This window comes from Diospyros lotus, chromosome 3 (assembly GCF_014633365.1).
Source record: "Diospyros lotus cultivar Yz01 chromosome 3, ASM1463336v1, whole genome shotgun sequence".
Lineage (NCBI taxonomy): Eukaryota > Viridiplantae > Streptophyta > Magnoliopsida > Ericales > Ebenaceae > Diospyros > Diospyros lotus.
The window spans coordinates 40,396,236-40,414,342 of NC_068340.1; the positions used below are offsets into that span (position 1 = coordinate 40,396,236).

At 37.0% G+C, this 18,107-nt stretch overlaps 2 protein-coding genes across 4 annotated transcripts; one reads left to right on the top strand and one right to left on the bottom strand.

Moving 5' to 3' along the window:
* The first annotated feature begins 429 nt into the window (after positions 1 to 429).
* Positions 430 to 8,008, top strand: LOC127797041 (NAC domain containing protein 50-like). 3 transcript variants are annotated; one of them, XM_052329516.1, is made up of 4 exons: positions 448 to 1,025; positions 1,762 to 2,039; positions 2,154 to 2,345; positions 7,118 to 8,008. In XM_052329516.1, exons 1-4 carry the CDS (start codon positions 833 to 835, stop codon positions 7,673 to 7,675), a joined length of 1,221 nt encoding a protein of 406 aa, XP_052185476.1. In that variant the 5' UTR covers positions 448 to 832; the 3' UTR covers positions 7,676 to 8,008. The 3 variants fall into 3 exon arrangements, with proteins under 3 accessions (XP_052185479.1, XP_052185476.1, XP_052185478.1); XM_052329518.1 differs by having other exon boundaries at positions 464 to 1,025; positions 2,160 to 2,345; XM_052329519.1 differs by lacking the exon at positions 2,154 to 2,345 and having other exon boundaries at positions 430 to 1,025.
* Positions 8,009 to 8,262: 254 nt separating this feature from the next.
* Positions 8,263 to 18,001, bottom strand: LOC127797040 (acyl-CoA-binding domain-containing protein 4). The gene is made up of 14 exons (XM_052329515.1): positions 17,833 to 18,001; positions 15,684 to 15,831; positions 14,600 to 14,677; positions 14,403 to 14,522; positions 14,210 to 14,276; positions 14,060 to 14,121; positions 13,732 to 13,871; positions 13,528 to 13,654; positions 12,177 to 12,291; positions 11,984 to 12,072; positions 10,209 to 10,292; positions 9,168 to 9,488; positions 9,022 to 9,081; positions 8,263 to 8,875 (listed from the first exon to the last, which is right to left on the bottom strand). Exons 2-14 carry the CDS (start codon positions 15,777 to 15,779, stop codon positions 8,711 to 8,713), a joined length of 1,524 nt encoding a protein of 507 aa, XP_052185475.1. The 5' UTR covers positions 15,780 to 15,831; positions 17,833 to 18,001; the 3' UTR covers positions 8,263 to 8,710.
* Between the last annotated feature and the right edge of the window lie 106 nt (positions 18,002 to 18,107).

The following is an 18,107-nucleotide window of genomic DNA, read 5'->3' on the forward strand; positions in this document are numbered from 1 at the left end:
TCGACTAACTACAATTTTTCCTCCAAATAGGATAATATAATAACTCGTAATAGAAAAATATGTTTGTGGAGAATTTTTTTTGATACCAACTTCTTGGACACCCATACTTGTTTAAGTATAAAGGGCATGTATCAATCAATATATAACTTATCATTTTTTAAGTGCCCTCAGTATATAATTTTTAGAGAAGGTAATGGCGAATGAAGAAAAATCCGATTGATTTTCGTAACGGGTTTCGAGTTTTCAGTTGGAAGGTGAGATATGGGGGCGAGTTGAGTTGAGTTGAGTTGGGAGATTGGGGAGAGGAGAAGTGATTGGGATTGAGTTTTAAAAAATGGCCGTCGTCGTCGTTATTCTCGAGAAAATTGAAGAGAGAGAGAGAGGTTTCTTCAAAAAGCAACAAGGGAGAGAAAATAGAAAAGAAAATTTATCATCACTTGCGCAAAAAGACACCACCACACATGTTCAACCACATCATCATCGTCAATGAATGAGAAAAACCCGAACCAACACACATATATAATTAATATTATATGTATATATAGAGAGAGAGGGAAAGATAGATATGGATTTACAAGAAAGAGAGTTTGTTCGAAAATGAATTGATTTCCGTGACAAGCAAGCTTCAAGAGGTTTCTTAACCGACGGGCAATAGCTTGCTTCACTTGCAACCCTAACCCACCAACTTTATCTTCCTCCTCTCTCCCGTGCACAATCCCTAATTTCTGCTGATTAGGGGCTGATCGGCTGAATTTGGCACCTGGGTGGTCGTCATTTTCGTCTATCTCATTTGGGTTGTTATTTTTGCGTTCTGCTGGGTTGTTTCTTCGTGATGGGTCACGATTTGGGAGCAATCGCCGCCGCCCCGACGCCACCGACGTCGCTGGCTCCGGGCTTCAGGTTCCATCCGACGGATGAGGAACTGGTGCAGTACTACCTCAAACGAAAGGCCTGTGGGAAGCCCTTCCGCTTTGAAGCTGTATCTGAAATCGACGTCTACAAATCTGAGCCCTCGGAGCTTGCAGGTCTCTCTCTCTCTCTCTCTCATACATATAGATGCATCTGCACTTCTTTTTTTTTTTGTATTTCTCTATCAAGTTTATGTATTTATTGTTTTTCTAGGATAATTTGGTTGTTGGGCTGTGGATTTGATGTCTTTTGGGTTTAATTTTGTGTTTCTTGTCTGTTGATTTGAGTTCTTTAGGAGATTGTGTTTATGCATTTGAGGTGTTCCAGTTTCAATTATGTGATTTCTGTCTTCTTTTTCTTTTTCTTTTTCTTTTTTTTTTTTGTGGGAATCTGTGGATAGGAGAGGATTGACAAAATTGGAGCTGGAGGACCTCAGGACTGAGAATAAACTTGATATCCCCCCAAAAATTAAAAGATTACGCTTGATATCCCCCAAAATGAAAAACATGAATTAGATACAGAAACTTGGTGGTAAAGAAATTTATAAATGCTTTTATATTAACATTCTATTAACATATGTTTAAGTTTATGTATATGTGCAAAGCTTTTTATCCCCTCTTAATAGTTCTTGTTCATCCATGCGTTGAGGTCTTACTGGGTTCTTGTATTTCCATTCTGGCATTTCTCTGTATATAAGTATGCATTTACATGGATTATTAGTATATGGATATCGAAATCTTTTGGATTTACTTAGGTATCAATGCATCTTAGCTCTTTAATAGCCATGCTGCGTTGTGCATATGTTTGTCTGCATTTCAATTGATATATTTTTTTTGGTTTTATGGGATTTAGGTCATTCAAGGCTAAAGAGTCGAGACCTAGAGTGGTACTTCTTCAGTCCCGTAGACAGAAAGTATGGGAATGGATCTCGGTTGAATCGAGCCACTGGGAAAGGATACTGGAAGGCCACTGGAAAGGATCGGCCAGTGCGTCATAAGTCTCAAATAATTGGAATGAAGAAAACGCTTGTGTTTCATAGTGGGCGGGCTCCAGATGGCAGGCGGACCAATTGGGTAATGCATGAGTACAGGCTTGCCGATGAAGATTTAGAGAAAGCTGGAGTGGCACAGGTGCAAATTGCATTGTGCAACTATAAATTAGTGCATATATTTCACTTGTTCTGCTTTATTTAGGGAATCCAAATCTCATGTGATGTGTCTTGTGACTTGCTTTTGTTTTGGGAGGGAAAGGATGCATTTGTGCTTTGCAGAATTTTCCAAAAAAGTGGTTTAGGACCTCCAAATGGGGACCGATATGCTCCGTTTGTTGAGGAGGAATGGGATAATGATGCGTCATTGGTGGTTCCAGGAGAAGAGGCTGGGGATGACATGGTACATGGTGATGATGCACAAGTGGAGGGGAATGAACTTGAGCAGGTTTGTGCTCACATCACTTTCACCTTGTTGCATGAAAATCATGTATGCTGCTTCCATTTGCCTTTTGTTTGTTGTTCCCATATTTTGCATGCAAGTTTAGTCTAGTGCCTGCAGTGATCAAAGCATGATAATGTTACCCAAAATGAATTGAAGCAGTCAATATGGACAGTGAACTTTGGGGGGCTTTGGTAAGCGGGAGAGGAAAATGCTTGTTCTTTTTGAGAACTTTGGTTTGGGTTGTTGGAGAATGGTTGAGAGGATGTTTGGCTTAGCTTATTTCTTTGTCAAAGAGAATTTTTGAGCTCTTCAACAGCTTAATATTTTTTCTTACCTATTTGGCAAGGTTGGAAGAACTTATAAGTTACCTAGCTTATAAGCTTTTCCAATGATTTTATCAAAGTTGGTGCCCCTAAATTTTTCTTTTGGAGAGCTTATAAGCAGTCTAAAGCTCTTGTTGACCAGGTAAAAAACAAAAATACACCATCAGATAAGTTCATACAACTTATAAGCTCTAGAGCTTAAAGCTCCTATGATATTACCTAAGCCAGACACCCTCTGAATCTTCAGTTGATAAAACTATTTCAGTCATTAATTATTTGAGGAAACTGTGACTAAAAATAGATTCTGTTGAAACAAACTATGAATGTAAGGTGAAAACTAAGAGACCTAGATGCAGCTGTTTATGTCCTTTTAGACAACTTGTATGGGAAGGAGATTGAATACTTAGATGGGTGGATTGAGTGGAGAAATGGTCAAATGGCTAACCTAGCTTCATATTCTATAAAGCTAATTTTTTATTATTTAGGTTAGACCATTAGAAAATGTCCACAAAGTTTTTTCATATGTTGTTGCTGGTGGTGTTTAGTTTTTTCCTTATTATTATTAGGCAAGAATGTTTGGGTAATTTTGAAATTCATTGGACATGGGCGAGGGATGTGCTATGGCTCACAGCTAGTCTCAATTCAATTTATTTACCTTTGTGTAGTTATAGATTGGATTTGTGCATTTTCAGTCATAGTCCGATTCCAGCTACTGATCATACAGGTCTGTTACCAGTGATATAATGCTTTCAGATAGCATACAAAATACTGAGAATTTTCAGCAGCTTTATACCTCTTTTGGAATTGTATGATAAATTCTAACTCCTTTAATTTGTAATACTTGAGGAGCCCTAGACCCCAAGTGTTCTTTCCTCAACTCTTTCTCCTGCTTTTATTTTATTTGCTATCATTCTGGCATTGAAGGTTAGAACTGGAAACCAAATCTGTAGTTTTATTACTGAATACACTTTGAGTCAGATCTTCAAGTGGAGAGAGAGAGGGAGGGAAGGGGGGGGGGGGGGGGGGGGGGAATCATACGGGGGTCTCTGTGTAAACCCAAACCACAGGGGGTCGAGGGGCAATTTACCCGATTACATGCATACACTATCATGCTGATGCATCCTCAACTTTCATGAAGAATTGAATACATTATAAATGAACGTGATTTCCACCAAGCATCACCACCACAACTACTGTTCAGGCACCCCAGTGTGTCTTTCACTCTATGTACGCACCCATGTGCAAGTGGGTTATGTGTGTTAATTTTGGATCTATCTGTATAAATAGACATTTACCTCCATTAATGTATTTACCAAATTGGTTCTTGATGGTAAAAGTGATAATTGGGTGATGGTTTTGTTAATGGAATCAGTGTGATGAGAGGAGGCAGTACAGCAATTGGGTCTTGTAATCATATGGTGACAAACTTATTCAAAGATGGAGTCAGTGGAGCAGTGGTGGTGGTGACAGATTTCATGGTGGAAAACTCTAATGAGGAAAAGTAATTTCAAAAGGATGTGATAATAGATGCACTGAATGTTAGTGGAATAACATTCTGAATTTGGGGTTAGTAGTAAGTTTATGGTTAGCCTTTAGAGGGTGCATAATGCACTTCAAACTGAAGTCCACACCTGACCAACGAGGCAACAAGCCTTAGTCCCATTAGGTGAGGCTGGCTACTTGTTTTATAACTCGCCAGTCATCTCCATTTATGGCCATACTTGTGAGGCAATTATATCACCTTTGTTATGTCTCAGAGTTTCTCACCGAGTTTTTTACCTCTGGTCTTCCTCTACACTTTTTGTCACTAATTTCTTTCATTCCATCTATTTTCTTCACAAGTGCATCTATGGCATTTTCTTCTCACATATCTAATCATCTGAATCCCATCCCAAACATTTTGTGTTTAATAGGTGCTACTTTAACTTTATTGTGAAGAATCTCATTTTCAATTTTTTGTATGGATGCATTCTTGTAACTTCTCATCTCAGTTATACTCATATAATGCATATATTAGTATTTAATTGCCCAAAATTCCATGCCGTACTATGAAGTTAGTGTTATAGCCAACTAGTAGAACTTTCCTTTAAAATTGAAGGGATTTTATAGTCATACAAAAAATGTTGAAAGCACTTCTCCACTTTAATTATCTTGCTTTAATTCTTTTGAGTAACATCTTCAACAACTTCTCTTTCTTTTTGATTAACTAATCTGACATCTAAGGTAATGCTTTTTTAAAATAACTTGATCTTTAAGTCTCACTATAACATCATCTCTACTTCTATTTTTATTGAACTTATAGTGTTCGACTTGATTAACTTGAAGCTTTTGGATTCTAATGTGGCATTCCATGATTCGAGCATAGTATTTACATTTTCTTTTCATCTCATCGGCCAAGGCAAAATTTTCTAAAGCATCTTTTCCTGGATGTGTTTTTTGACTTTATCCATCACTAGAGTAATGATGTAAGGGCTCGGTGCAAATTTTTTATATAATCCAATTGTAATTGAAAAACTCTCAATAGCTCTTCCACATATCCTAACACATATAAGCCTCTATAAGACTTCTTTAGTGCCTTTATCATGGGTATTTTTCAAGTTTATAAACATTTTACGTAAATTCTTTGACTTAGCTCTACACTTTCTAGATAGTTTTGATTGTTAACCTATTAGGCATGATACTAAATTGATTTTCAGAAATTCAGTTTCTCTTTTTGACCTTTGCTCAATCACTATCTGCTAAAGTTTTATGGTATGCTTATTAGCTTGATTCTATTGCAGTTTTTGCAACTCTATGAAAAAACAATAGGATCTATAGTACTTTTTTTTCCCACTCATCAGGCATTTTTTTTATTTAGCTCTTAATAATTTTGTCTACTATAAAATGTGTTATACTTCCTTGCATTTAGATACTTATATCCGGATATCACATTCAATTGCCTGATTAGTCTTCATCTTTTTTATTGCTCCTTCACTTCTTTTGGAAAAAGACGTTTATAAATCATGTATAATTTATATATTTTTTTAAATTGCCAAGTGTTTCAACTTAATATTTGTTTCCTCACATTCATTGAATAGCTTGGAGAAATGTTCTTCTCATCTTCTTTGTTTTCCCCTCATTTATGAGCATCTTTTTGCCTTCCTCTTCTAAGCACTTCACTTGGCTCAAGTTGTTAGCATATAAATATTTACAAAACTTTGACCTTAGTTTGCTGACTGTTTCTTCACTTAGTTTTTAGCCAAAATATATATTTTTAGTTTTTTTCATTATGCATGTATAAAAGTCTTATAGCAAGCTCTATTGATCTTTATTTATCCTGTGCCCAAAACTTAATATATTTGGAGATTTTTACCTCTCAAAAGTTTTGAACTCCATTAAGAATCCCTTGTGTCCCCATGCATGTCCACCTATAAATCATTTGAGTCGGTTGTGTCCTAGATTACCCATGTTGACATTGAAGCAAGTAATTCTACAATTGTCTTGTATTGAGTTTACCTATCTCTGAGTGGAGGGCTTCAAAGTGGAACCATATTTGGTATGCACAGAGGGCTCCATTTAAGATATATATATATATATATACAGGGCATCAATTTTTTCCTCGACCACTTATCTAAGAGTTGAGATAGAAAAGCTAGGACTGAGGTTACCGGTTTTCAGATTTGTGAAAATTCCCTGGAATCCTATCCAAAGTTTTAAGTATGAGAAGTCAGCGCAATTGTATTCATAGCTTTTTCAGCTAGATACAGACCTCCTGACGAGCATTGGGCATATAAGTGAAACAGGTTTGAATATTTTTTACAACATAACTGGCTGAGATGATGGAAGTAGAGTCGTTTGTTGTCGCCAAATGTTTACTTTATAAATGCTTCTAGGATTGTATCCCTATGGCTTTCTCTGCACTCTCCCTTGGAGTTCAATGCATCTCATGATCCATTAAGCATGTAGTATTGGACTAGAATTCTATGATATTGCTTGCCTTTCTGAACTGATGTTCTGACTCTCAACAGTTCCATTCTCAATTGGAAGTCTGAAATTATTTGGTAGGTTTCATTGCAAGTATTGATTATGTCATGCATTATTCTGAAAATTTCAAGTTTAAACCTCTTGTTGAACTACTTATCTTCCAAGAGTGATTCTGCAGCAGCTCTGTTCATACTTATTTATGGACGCTGATCTTTTGCATGATGTCCATTGCTCAATTACCATGGAGGATATAGCTTGTCGTTAGCCTGTGGCTTTCAGTTGCAATAGTTGTATTATATAGAAACTCAGAAAATATGTGATATCCTAGGTAATTAAGTGCACATCTGATGAATGCACGGTTTACAGCTTATTGGTTGCTTAAGAAACGCAGCGATCCATGCTTTCCTTAACCCCAAAATGTGTAGCTCGTACTATTTTGACCTATATGATCTATTTGGATGGGATCTAAAGGCTGGCTTATGGTTACAGGACACTAATTCCATCAACAAGGCTCCACTGCAACTAGCTGAGCAGCTTTCAAATGTCACGTTTGCTTGCAAGAGGGAAAGGTCCGAGGACTACCCTTTACCATGTACAAGTGATCAGAAACCCAGCTTGTTTGTCCAGGATAAACGATCAAAGCATGACAATGATCCGAAATCCAGCCATGCAAATGGTTCAGAAGATTCGACTACAATGCAGGAGCTTCCTATATCTACAACCACTACTACCACCACCACCACCACCACAGCCAATTTCTCCTCTGCGCTCTTGGAGTTCCCGTTGTTGGAGAGCATCGAAGCCAAGGGAAACAATGCTAATAAGATTCTCACATTCGATGCTGCGAACCTTGAGAAATCTGTACCACCCGGCTATCTGAAATTCATTAGCGATTTGGAAAACGAGATCCTTAACGTCTCCATGGAGAGGGAGACACTGAAGATCGAGGTGATGAGGGCCCAAGCCATGATTAACATCCTCCAGTCACGCATCGATCTCCTGAACCAGGAGAACGAGGACCTGAGAAAGGTTGTTCTAGATGCATAGCTGCTTCCAGTGGGTATGTGATCTGATTTTGTTCTTGTCAACCGAAGCCATGAGGTGTTCTTCAGTTGGGTGGTTATCGATCATCTGAAGAAGAAAAACAGTGGCCTGGACTGGGCTGTTTGAGATGTCCAGCTATATTTATGGCGCTTATGTGCTAGTAGTTATTGACTCTGCTGTAATCTCAATCCTGAACCAGTGTACCTTTGGCCATTGACGATGCCTTGCAATGCCTGTCGAATCAATTAGAATAAAATGTCTGTTTTCTCATCCTTTTGACTGTGTTGTTCCTCAGCAAGTCTGTTGAGCCATTGCAATAAAATGTTTGTTCCGCCTCGTCTTGAGTTTGTGCTTCATTTTTCTTGCTTCCAACCCACTTTGCTGACACATCTACGGCAGGTTTACCATTATTTCTAGATCGATCAGTGAGTCTTGATGACAACGTTAAGTTTGCTCCTTTGTGAAGGATATGCATACGAAAGGTAAATTGTAAAGATTATATAACTTTAATGTTGGGCCGATTGACTGGAATAAAAGAAGGCAAAAGGTCACTTTGGATACACCAACATTTGGTCAGTTTGATATAACAATTAATGCAAAACCAAACTGCAAGCTTCTCATTAACTTGGTTTCAAATTCTTAAAACACAGATTCCCACTATTACAATGACAAGAATCAACCGAATGCAGGTACAAAAGTGAAAATGGTCTGATCTAATACTGTTATACGGCAACAATCGCGCATATAGGTGTCAAAAGGTAAAGTTACTACAAAGAATTGAGTGACTGGTATTGAAAGACAACAGAGAGATGTTCTGAAAGCAATTTACTATAGTGATGAAATTCTCCTCTACACAATGCCGCAATGCTTCCAATAGATAACAAATACTCTTTCTGCATGAGCTAAAAGTGACGATAGAGTTTGGATACTCTTAGGGCAGCAACAATTTTGGTTGATGAATTCTTAGTTTGGCATTTCGATCCAATTTTGGTTGAGGTATACTGACCTTGCAACTGTGATGGACAAAGTAATTCCCTTCTATCCAGCTATCCACTTCCAAACACCACCAGATTTCTGTCTCTGAACAGACGAAGCAAGCTCCATATCCCGGTCCAAAGCAGATTTTTGGTTCCTGAGTAATTTTACCTCTTCTTCTAGGGATGGCAATGACTCCAGCATGTTGTGTAGCTCTGCAATCTGTGCCTGAAAGGACCAAAACATAGCAAACACAATTTAACGAGGAAGCTAACCCCAGATAAGAGCAGAGAATCATGGGATGATTCCGCGATAAGAAAAATGTTAAATAAATTATATACAGGTAGAAAATTTAAAAAAATAGGAAGGCAAACCTCCAGTTTAGCACATCTTGATCTCTCTGTCACCAGTTGACCTTGGACTGATTGGAGTTCCTGGAGAAAAATGAATGAAAACTATTAGTAGTCGACAACTGACGTATCAGAGATATACCACAACTAGTTCACAACATTTTGCATACTTTTGACAAGTCAGCGTAAGTAGTAGCAGTATCCTCGATCTTTCCCTTGAGACTTGAATTTTCCGCTTTGATTTCTTCAAGGGCTGCCTCCAACACCACCTTTTCTTCTTTAACTGCATTGATCTCACTCAAAAGATCACGCTGGGAGCCATTTTCTTCCACTACCTTAATGTCTGAATCCTCTGCCTCAGATAAGTCTAACTTCCCAGATTTGGTGAGGGCATACGCAGCAGTTACAGAGGCTGCAGCTGCTGCGGCTGCCGGTGATTGAAAAATTTTGGGATGTGGAGAATTCCTTGGCTTGGGTCTCATAACATACACCTACAATGTCATTACAAGTACGAAAAAACCATAAGCAACAATGGCCACTTTATATCAAGTGTAAGATTAAAAACATTGAAGATTGTTTCACGCCAAGGATGAAGCATGAGGATCAATACAAACACATTTAGAAAGTTGTGGCTATACTTCAAAAACAAGGATCCATGAGAATTATTTTTAGCTGTGTTATTATTATTGCTGTTATAATATTTTATTTTATTATTTATCCCTATTTTTTAGGGGGAAAAAGATTGGTGAAATTCTGACCCAAATGATGCAATTCTTAGTAGATGAGAAGGAAGCTTAGCTAGAAACTATGCTAGATAATGTCCCTAACAGGAACGCAGTCCACACATCTCAGAGGCAGACAAAATTGGTTACATTTATGGGCCATTTCAACGTTGCAACCCAACGCACATTGTCCCAGAATCTCATAAATGGCAACAGGAAAAGTAGCAGGAAAGAGAAAGTATGATGCAGCAATTCTTCGGTGAAACTTTTGTGCTTTATTATGTACATTTTCGTTTACCAATTTGAATATATTAAATACATGCATGCAACAGAGATGCAGGTAAACTTATTCCACATAAAACTAAAATTTGAAACATTTGAAATAAATGTTATAGCCTTGGAACAACTAGACGTCAACTAAGGAACACTTCATGTGAGTGCATAGCCTCAACTAAATGATTAAAAGGAAGCTGCAGGGGAAGCAGATACCTCGTTGTTATATGTCCCATTGTAGCCACCAAACGTAATCAAAATCTTCTCTCCGTCTAATAACACTGAAGAAACACTGAGTCCCTGTTTCCAATATGCCATACAAACTCTATATATTAATTTAATATAAATGCTTTCATATCCAGATGCAAAATGTACATGACATAGAAGTAGAAGGGATGTAGATTAGACCACACAGTAAAGATGCGGCTGCAGGGAAAGCCAAACCAAGTCATGAACACCAGTTTAGGGTTAACTGAATGGGGACAAAAGCAAATAGGATTCCTTCCAGTGTCCACTCATTCAATAGCCGAACAAATTGGATTGGATAAGTATATAGAGGTAAGGATAAGCATTGCTCCAGAGTGGACATTAAACACCTTGAAATAGCACTGAAGTGGGAATCCTAGAGTTATATGTCTTGAAGGTTTATGTTTACCATGGCGTGCCACCCAAATGAATTGTTTAGTGCTAGAAGGCCAATTTGATTGGACCGGAATTTTGTTTCAATCCCATTAGGAGAAAGGCTCTAAGAGATAGGGCAGTTAGTTTATGGTCTAAACACATTCAGGCGGGTTACATTTATCTTAAGGTATTTACTACATGCATGCTCACGAGCATTATTTCACCCCCAACATTATTGGAGATGGAAAACCACAAGGGTGTAAAAGATCTTAGGCAAACTACACTTAATAGCGATTGCTTTTAGGATGTGAACCCATGACAAAGTTGTATTAAAGAGGAACAGTTGCATCCTTCCTCATCTACCATTGTGGGCTCCATTCAGAATTGAGGTAGGGTGGTCCCCACCACTCCCTGGGGAATGGAGAGACAGTATGACAAGAGCGTCAAGTGATTAGGTGGAGATCTAATGACTGACTTTTGAAAAGAAACATCATATGTCTAATAAAAAAAGAAAAAATGAAAGCCAAACAATATTCATTTACCTAACAAATAATATTCCAAAAGCATTCATTGTACTAATGGATGAGTTATTATGAGCACATTGCATGCAGAGTGTACAAATAGCCAGCAAAGTAAGTGCTACATCTATGATCTATGGTCTCAGATGCATTTAATCTTTATATCCAACAATACAAAGACATGGCTAGATTTAATATTTTCAAAATCATTATTTCATTTACCAAGCCGACCCCATCTAGTGGGATTAAGGTTTGGTATGTTGTTGCTGTTATATTTACTAAATAAAATGATTTTTTCAAACTAGCAATGAACTTCATATGCATGGAATAGGTTTAAAGTGATGGAGAGCCCTTGGTAGAAACCATAAGGTTGCTCCTTTTTAACTAGAAGGTCACGGCTTCAAATTGGTGAAAAACTCTCTTAGCAAAAGTAAAGGGAAAGCTGGTATAAATATAAACCTCACTGATCCTCGAAAAGCATTTAAATAGACATGTCTTATCCAAACTTCAACTGTTAGCATTGGAACTTCATAAAATTTAAAATGCATATGACATAAAGAAGAATAACACAAACTTAGCTAATTTGTGCAATAATATGTGACCCTTTAAAAAAACAATGGTCCAGATAAGGAACAACTTAACAATATAAATTTGTGAGAAGTCGGTGAAACTAGTATGTGCTCATTATAATATCCAGTTATGACGTCAAATTTCTGCAATAAGAACTTATGAGCTTAATCTGTCTTATTCATTACTCAAGCATATTACTTGATGCTACCATTATTACTTATATAGATCCTATTACTTAAAATTTCTTTAAAAAAATTATTAAGAGAAAGAACAGATAGTAACCTCACTGGCAAGTGGATCTCTTCCATTTACACTTGCTAAGACTGAAACTACAAGAGTAGACATATTTAACAGAAGAGTTTCACAAGCACCTGTAAAAAGATGTAGTACATCAATTAAACAATAATTATTGTGCCCAAGAAGAAAGAAAATTAACATTAGCCCAAAAGAAAAGGAAATATAAATGTATGCATACCACTTCTATTATCACCACCACCAACAATATACCAGTTCTCATCAATGGTGATGCCGCTATGACCAGCTCTAGAGGTCACAGTACTGCCTTGAATTTGTGGTTGTGACCATTCCATCTGGAAACACAAAGGACCCTGTCAAGCTAAAATGAGGGGCAAAAGCAAAAGATTTTAGTAAAGAACAGCATTATTAGCAATTAGGCCTCATTTCTCAATCCTGATAGATTTCAATGAGCCTAAAAGGGATTCCATTTTAAGTTTCTGTTATGACAGATGAGACAATGCAGCCCCTCTTTTTCATTCATCACACTCCATCATCGTGGGCCTAATAATTAGTTTACAACAAAATTTCCAAAATGTCATGATCCAGTCCCACATCAATAGTCTACTAGGAGGTCTTGGGTATATTACTTGATTCCATGAACTCAAGTGTCACCCTCAGCTAGCACCATTCAGCGAGGATTCATGGTGATACTATTACATAAAAGATGTGATCCTGAATGCCCTACTAAACGATTAAACAGCACAATATCTTCACAAATTGTTGTCATGGAGATCTTACATAGACTGGTGAATTGGTGATCGAACCTTGGTAGTGTGGTATGGAATGGTGCATTTAGCATTTACCCCTTTTGAGATACCATAGAAGAGTACTTCACAACAGAAACATAATAGAAAATTAAACCAGAGTTTGCCTCCAACAGTATTTGACCATCCTCGAAAGTGAAACACTCTATTTGCATGGGAACCGATAGAAATAGGCTTTTGAATGTCAACAAAGTAACGCTGCTAAGACCAATGACCTTACCACATCCGTTAGAACAACATAATAATTTGAGTTAGACCTCAATTTATACATCTTATTTATCTATAAGACCTTCACCATCAAGGAGAGAATATACTCAAAGATTGTTCTAAATGTCAGCTTACATCTAACAGATGATAAGTCAGAACAAACATAGTAACAGCCTAAAATTGGAGGAAGAGATTTTTTTTTTTTGCTAAGTAGAGAATGAGAAATTACTAAACGTAACTGAAAATGCCAAATTCATAAACCAACAGAAAACATGATCAAGATATTTGAGGCCCGCCCACAGAAAAAAACTAGGGGTGCATCTAAGTAAAGTACACAGACTATCATCAATCTTATAGAAGTTTATTGGAAAGATCTGTGAACACATAAAATACAGGCAGGAGTTCCCAAAATAATCAGCTAACAAATAAAATGAAAATGGCAGCACTTAATGTTATAGTAAATCAAACCAGGTGTCATTATAGAGAAATCAAAATTCTTATTGCTTGGCAATAACTCAATAATGATTAAGAACGAAATATCCCAAAAGAGACACTTACAGTCTGCAAGTCCAGAACGTGAAGATCATTGAAGAAGATGGAATGAGAACAGCCACAAAAAATTAGAAGGTAACGCTCTGAATGCACTGCTGCTGTGTGATCAAACCTTGGAGCTGGGGGTGTCTGCCTATAAAGTGCAACAAATTAATGCAGGAATCCATCAAAGTGCCACACTAGTCAATATAAATGTGCTATGTTACTTACTTAGTCTCCAAAACATCCCAAACCATTGTCTCAAGATCAAGTACATGGATATCATTGAGGAGCCGCCTCTGCCTGTCTTCCCCACCAAACATTATCAGTCTAGAGCCAACCAGTGTTACAGACTGCCCACCACGAGCTAACTGGGGCATATCACAAAAGCAACCAGCCAAAAGACATTAACCCCCATTCTTCTAACATATAAAGTGGACAAAAATTGGTCTCAGCACTGATTTCCCATGCTACTAAAGTAAAATAAATACCAGTAGCTAAGCCAGTGAAATGTAAAAGCAACATCCCCGAGAACAGAAATAACTGTAGAGTCAATTACCGGAACTTTTCCAGAGGTCTCCAAAATACCACATTGGTTTGATTCCAGATCAATGAACCACACTACAACAGAAATGTTTACCAGGAATGAGATTCAGAAGGTAAGAAAGAGTTTCACCTCCGATATAGATATCCTCCCAGGGAAACAAACCTGTTATGCTATCAGAAACATTCTTTGAATGCCCACCAAGAAGCAGAAGTTTGTTTCCCCATTTAAACTGCCAATAGGAAGCACAAGGGTGAACAAATTTAAAAATCAGGACAAAATAACAATAAGCAGAACTAACAAATAGGAGTCAGATGAAATTAGATAGCCAAGGGGAAATTCTGCCACAGTATCTTACCATACTATGACCAGACGTGGGGGGAAGTATTTCCCCTGCAAGACTGTCTTTACTGTTGTCTGCATTTTTTTCAACCTTCAGTTTCAGAGGAGACCATGCCAAAGTTTTAAGATCAAGAACCTGTATAGAAAGAAGGGCCAATTATCACTGGAGAACAAGGGTTTTAACATGCAGAAACATTTGGGAATGTCAGGTACCTGAATATCAGATAGGTAGCGACCATTTCGACTTCCACCAGAAATGTATAATTTGTCATCAAACACAGCTGATGCATGCTACAGACCAAGAGATGAGATATAATAGTAAATTTCTAGACCACAGATAATAGCAGCAACTAAAAAAAATTGCACCTAGAAGAATGGAGCTAGCATATAATCAATGGGATCTATTGACACCACTGAATTCTTTTTTCACTTAACAATGTAATGTAAAATTTAATGTTAATTATAGTTTGACCCCACTAAAGAATGAAAATTTTCAACTGAATCCACCCGTTAGAAAATTACAAAAAGTAATCAAGGAAATTTGGCATTTGCAGTTGGTTCAATCCTTTGATTTTGTATTTAATGTAAACTTAATAAGAAATGAGATTGGAATTAAAAAATGAATCATCAAAGGCTCTACATAAGAAAGATAAAGATATTATCACCACTGTGATTAGTTAAAGTATTCAAGTAAAGGCTTCAAATGATTAGAGGTGATGGATGGGATGATTTTTTGTTGAGGTTTCTTCATTTATAAGAAACACAAAATTATGACTCCTAACATGGATGATATGTATGTGGTTCCCGAGATAAAGGTGCAATGCTACTACAATTTTGCATCATTATCAATTTGAATTGTGTTATGTTATTATAGATAGCTGGCCAATTTCAAGAGCTTCACACTTGTTTTGATCAATCAATTCTAAGTTGCTCATTTGTTTTGCGTGCCTAAATGTCAGGGATTCATTCTCAGCTTTTGAAAAGCATAAGTTGGAGTAATCTTGCTCAATTTTATCCTTGTGACTTTTCAATGGTGGATATCTGATGCAAAAAAATTTAATACTAGTTTATTTTTATTTTAATAATATTTTAAACTTAATATATTGATTGAGCCACTGGCCTCATATCCTGGCTCCACCATGGCACCTAGAGCAAGGAAGAAAAAAGATGACTAGGTAAAATATGGTTTCTATTTCAAAGCAAGAGCATTTAATTAACTTAATTTGGCCAAATATCCAAAGGTGCAGAAAATAGTGAAACAACATAAAGCTTAGATATATTTAAGAATGAATATGACCTTGTAACGAGCTGAAGGTCGTAGACCAGAGACAGATAGAGCTGCCCACTGGTCATAACTTAACTCCGAATGCCAGTTGCTATTCTCTGCTCCCATACCAGCTTCTGCAGTTTGTCCTAAGCTTGCCAGTCAGGAAGCTTTATAAATCCTATAATCAGAATATTATACAAACATAAAATTAAAAATTAATCATAAAAGTGAAAAGAAAAAAAAAAGAAACACACGGTTCTATGTTTGAAGGCAAATTATGACCAACCAACGAACAAACATGGTAAGTGTGCACCAGTATACAATAAACTAGAACTCGAGTAAGAGTACTTTTGTCTCAAACCCATTAGTTATTTCTATAGAGCATCTTAATTGGCAGAAAAAAAAAATTTGTATGTGCATATGCACATCTACCACTATTACAGGACACTAAGTACAAGGTTGCCCATGCACAACTATCATCACTCAACCAATCCAAATGAATAGTACCAAAATGAGAAAATGAAGGGAAACAGAATACAGCTCATGCTATGTGAAATGCCAAGAGATCAACAAGCTGGATGCATTAACACATTTTTATCTTTGGATGTGTCTAATGCAAAACTCATGAACAATCTCCCATGCATGTATCTAGTTCCATTGTCAATCTAATTAGACCAAACACGACTGAAACACTTAAAACAGGACAATTTGTCCATTGTTTAAAAGCAACTGCAAGCCTGAAAAGTAAACCTTGGAATTCAATAATGAAAGAAACACTCCGTAAATTTAACCTATGAACCCCTTGTCCTCTGACTTTAACTTTAGCTTTTAAATTTAACCTGTCAAAATCTAAAATTTTCATTTTGTCTAGTTTTCTAAAATAAATATTAGGGCCTTTTTCACACTACTTTTTCCAATATAAAGAATGCGAAAAATGATTTTTGACCGTACAAAAGCATCTCTCATTTCTGGAATCATTACCATACAGTATAAATGTATTTTCGGCATAAAATATAGGAAAAAGTGAATTAGTTTCATAAAGCGGGTATAAGGGTACATATTTACTTATTGCCATGTTTATGTCCTTTATGTACCATTTATCAGTTTCGTGATTCATGTAAAGTACTATACTTATTGAGCATTTTTTTCGTCTACTGACCTATATTTTCAGAAATTCATGTGCCAAAATACTGATAAAGCATGGATCTATAACATAACCATTACCATAATGGAGTCTAGAGATGCTTTAGATATAGCTATGTGTTTGGCACATAACTAATGGTTTTTGACCTTGAGGAAAAGAAAATAAAGAATTTTCTTCCTCCCCATTTGGTTTTAGGGTAGAAAAGGAAAGGACAAAAAATGGCAATAGAGAGACAACAAAATCATTTTCCTTCTCACTTTGTTGGTGTTTGCTCTCCCACTTCTAAAAAATTATTGATCTCCAAGATTTTTCTTCAGGAATCACACAATGAATAGGTACTGTCTCAATGAACTTTTCATCTTCTTCACTATACATTTTCCCTCCATTCCACTCCACTTCACTCTTTTTCTTCTTCCCTCCTGTAAGTGCCAAACAGAGCCTAAACTTGATGAAACTCATCTGACACGACCTCAGACAAAAGAATCTAGTTCAACAATCTCAAAATATTAAAAGAGCGGAAAACAAACATCCACATTATGCCAAAAATTAACAGAGAACTTCATTCTTTCTTTGTCACAAAGATGATAAATTCGAACATTTGATTTTGATTTTTGACTCAAGATTTTCCAAGCAACCAATCAAGCAAAACTATCCAATGCTCTGCTCAAAATTCAGTACGTTCCCAAATCTTCTCCAGTTCAAATATTAACGGAGAAGTCGACTTTTTCTTGGCTACGAATACCTTAAATTCAAACTCTCAATTTCACCTCAGGCGCCAAGATTTTCTCAGGAACCGATCAACGAAAGCGATTCGAACGGTCCTAACCCAAACAGTTTCTCGATATTCAAAACAATCGCAAATCGTCTTCTCAAACTCAAATACAAACGCTATTGGCACCGAATTCAACCGAAATCACATTGCGACTGAAATCAGATCGAAGAGCAAGAATAACAACGCAGTCGCAGAAAGATGGACACAACCGTATGGAGATTGAGCAGAATTCAGATGGAGAATCTAGGAGATAGAGTAAATACCTGAATTCGGGGGGATCGGATCGAGATTTGTTGCCCGAGATTCGGATCTGAAGCGGAGAGAGGAAGGGTGAGATGGCAATGCGGCGAGATCAGATGGTAATCGTCGCCTTTGCGACTTCTCTCTCTCTCTCTCTCTCGCTCGCTCGCTATTTCTGTGATCGATTGTCTTAAAATCACTGGCTTCCGTTATAGCGTCATGTAACGTAACGCCACGCCAGCTCGATAAAATTACAAATTAACAAGAACGCCACTCAATTATCGTTTAATTCTTTAAC

Bases quoted from the DNA above. Each gene is read 5' to 3' on its own strand.
- LOC127797041 (XM_052329516.1), top strand. From the start codon at position 833: ATGGGTCACGATTTGGGAGCAATCGCCGCCGCCCCGACGCCACCGACG. The intron at 2,040-2,153 runs GTGCAAATTGCA...TTGTTTTGGGAG, and splicing joins AGAAAGCTGGAGTGGCACAG to GGAAAGGATGCATTTGTGCT. The intron at 2,346-7,117 runs GTTTGTGCTCAC...TTATGGTTACAG, and splicing joins AGGGGAATGAACTTGAGCAG to GACACTAATTCCATCAACAA.
- LOC127797040 (XM_052329515.1), bottom strand. From the start codon at position 15,779: ATGGGAGCAGAGAATAGCAACTGGCATTCGGAGTTAAGTTATGACCAG. The intron at 12,292-13,527 runs GTAAGTGTCTCT...TTGTGTTTCCAG, and splicing joins ACGTTCTGGACTTGCAGACT to ATGGAATGGTCACAACCACA. The intron at 12,073-12,176 runs GTATGCATACAT...ATCTTTTTACAG, and splicing joins TGGTGGTGATAATAGAAGTG to GTGCTTGTGAAACTCTTCTG.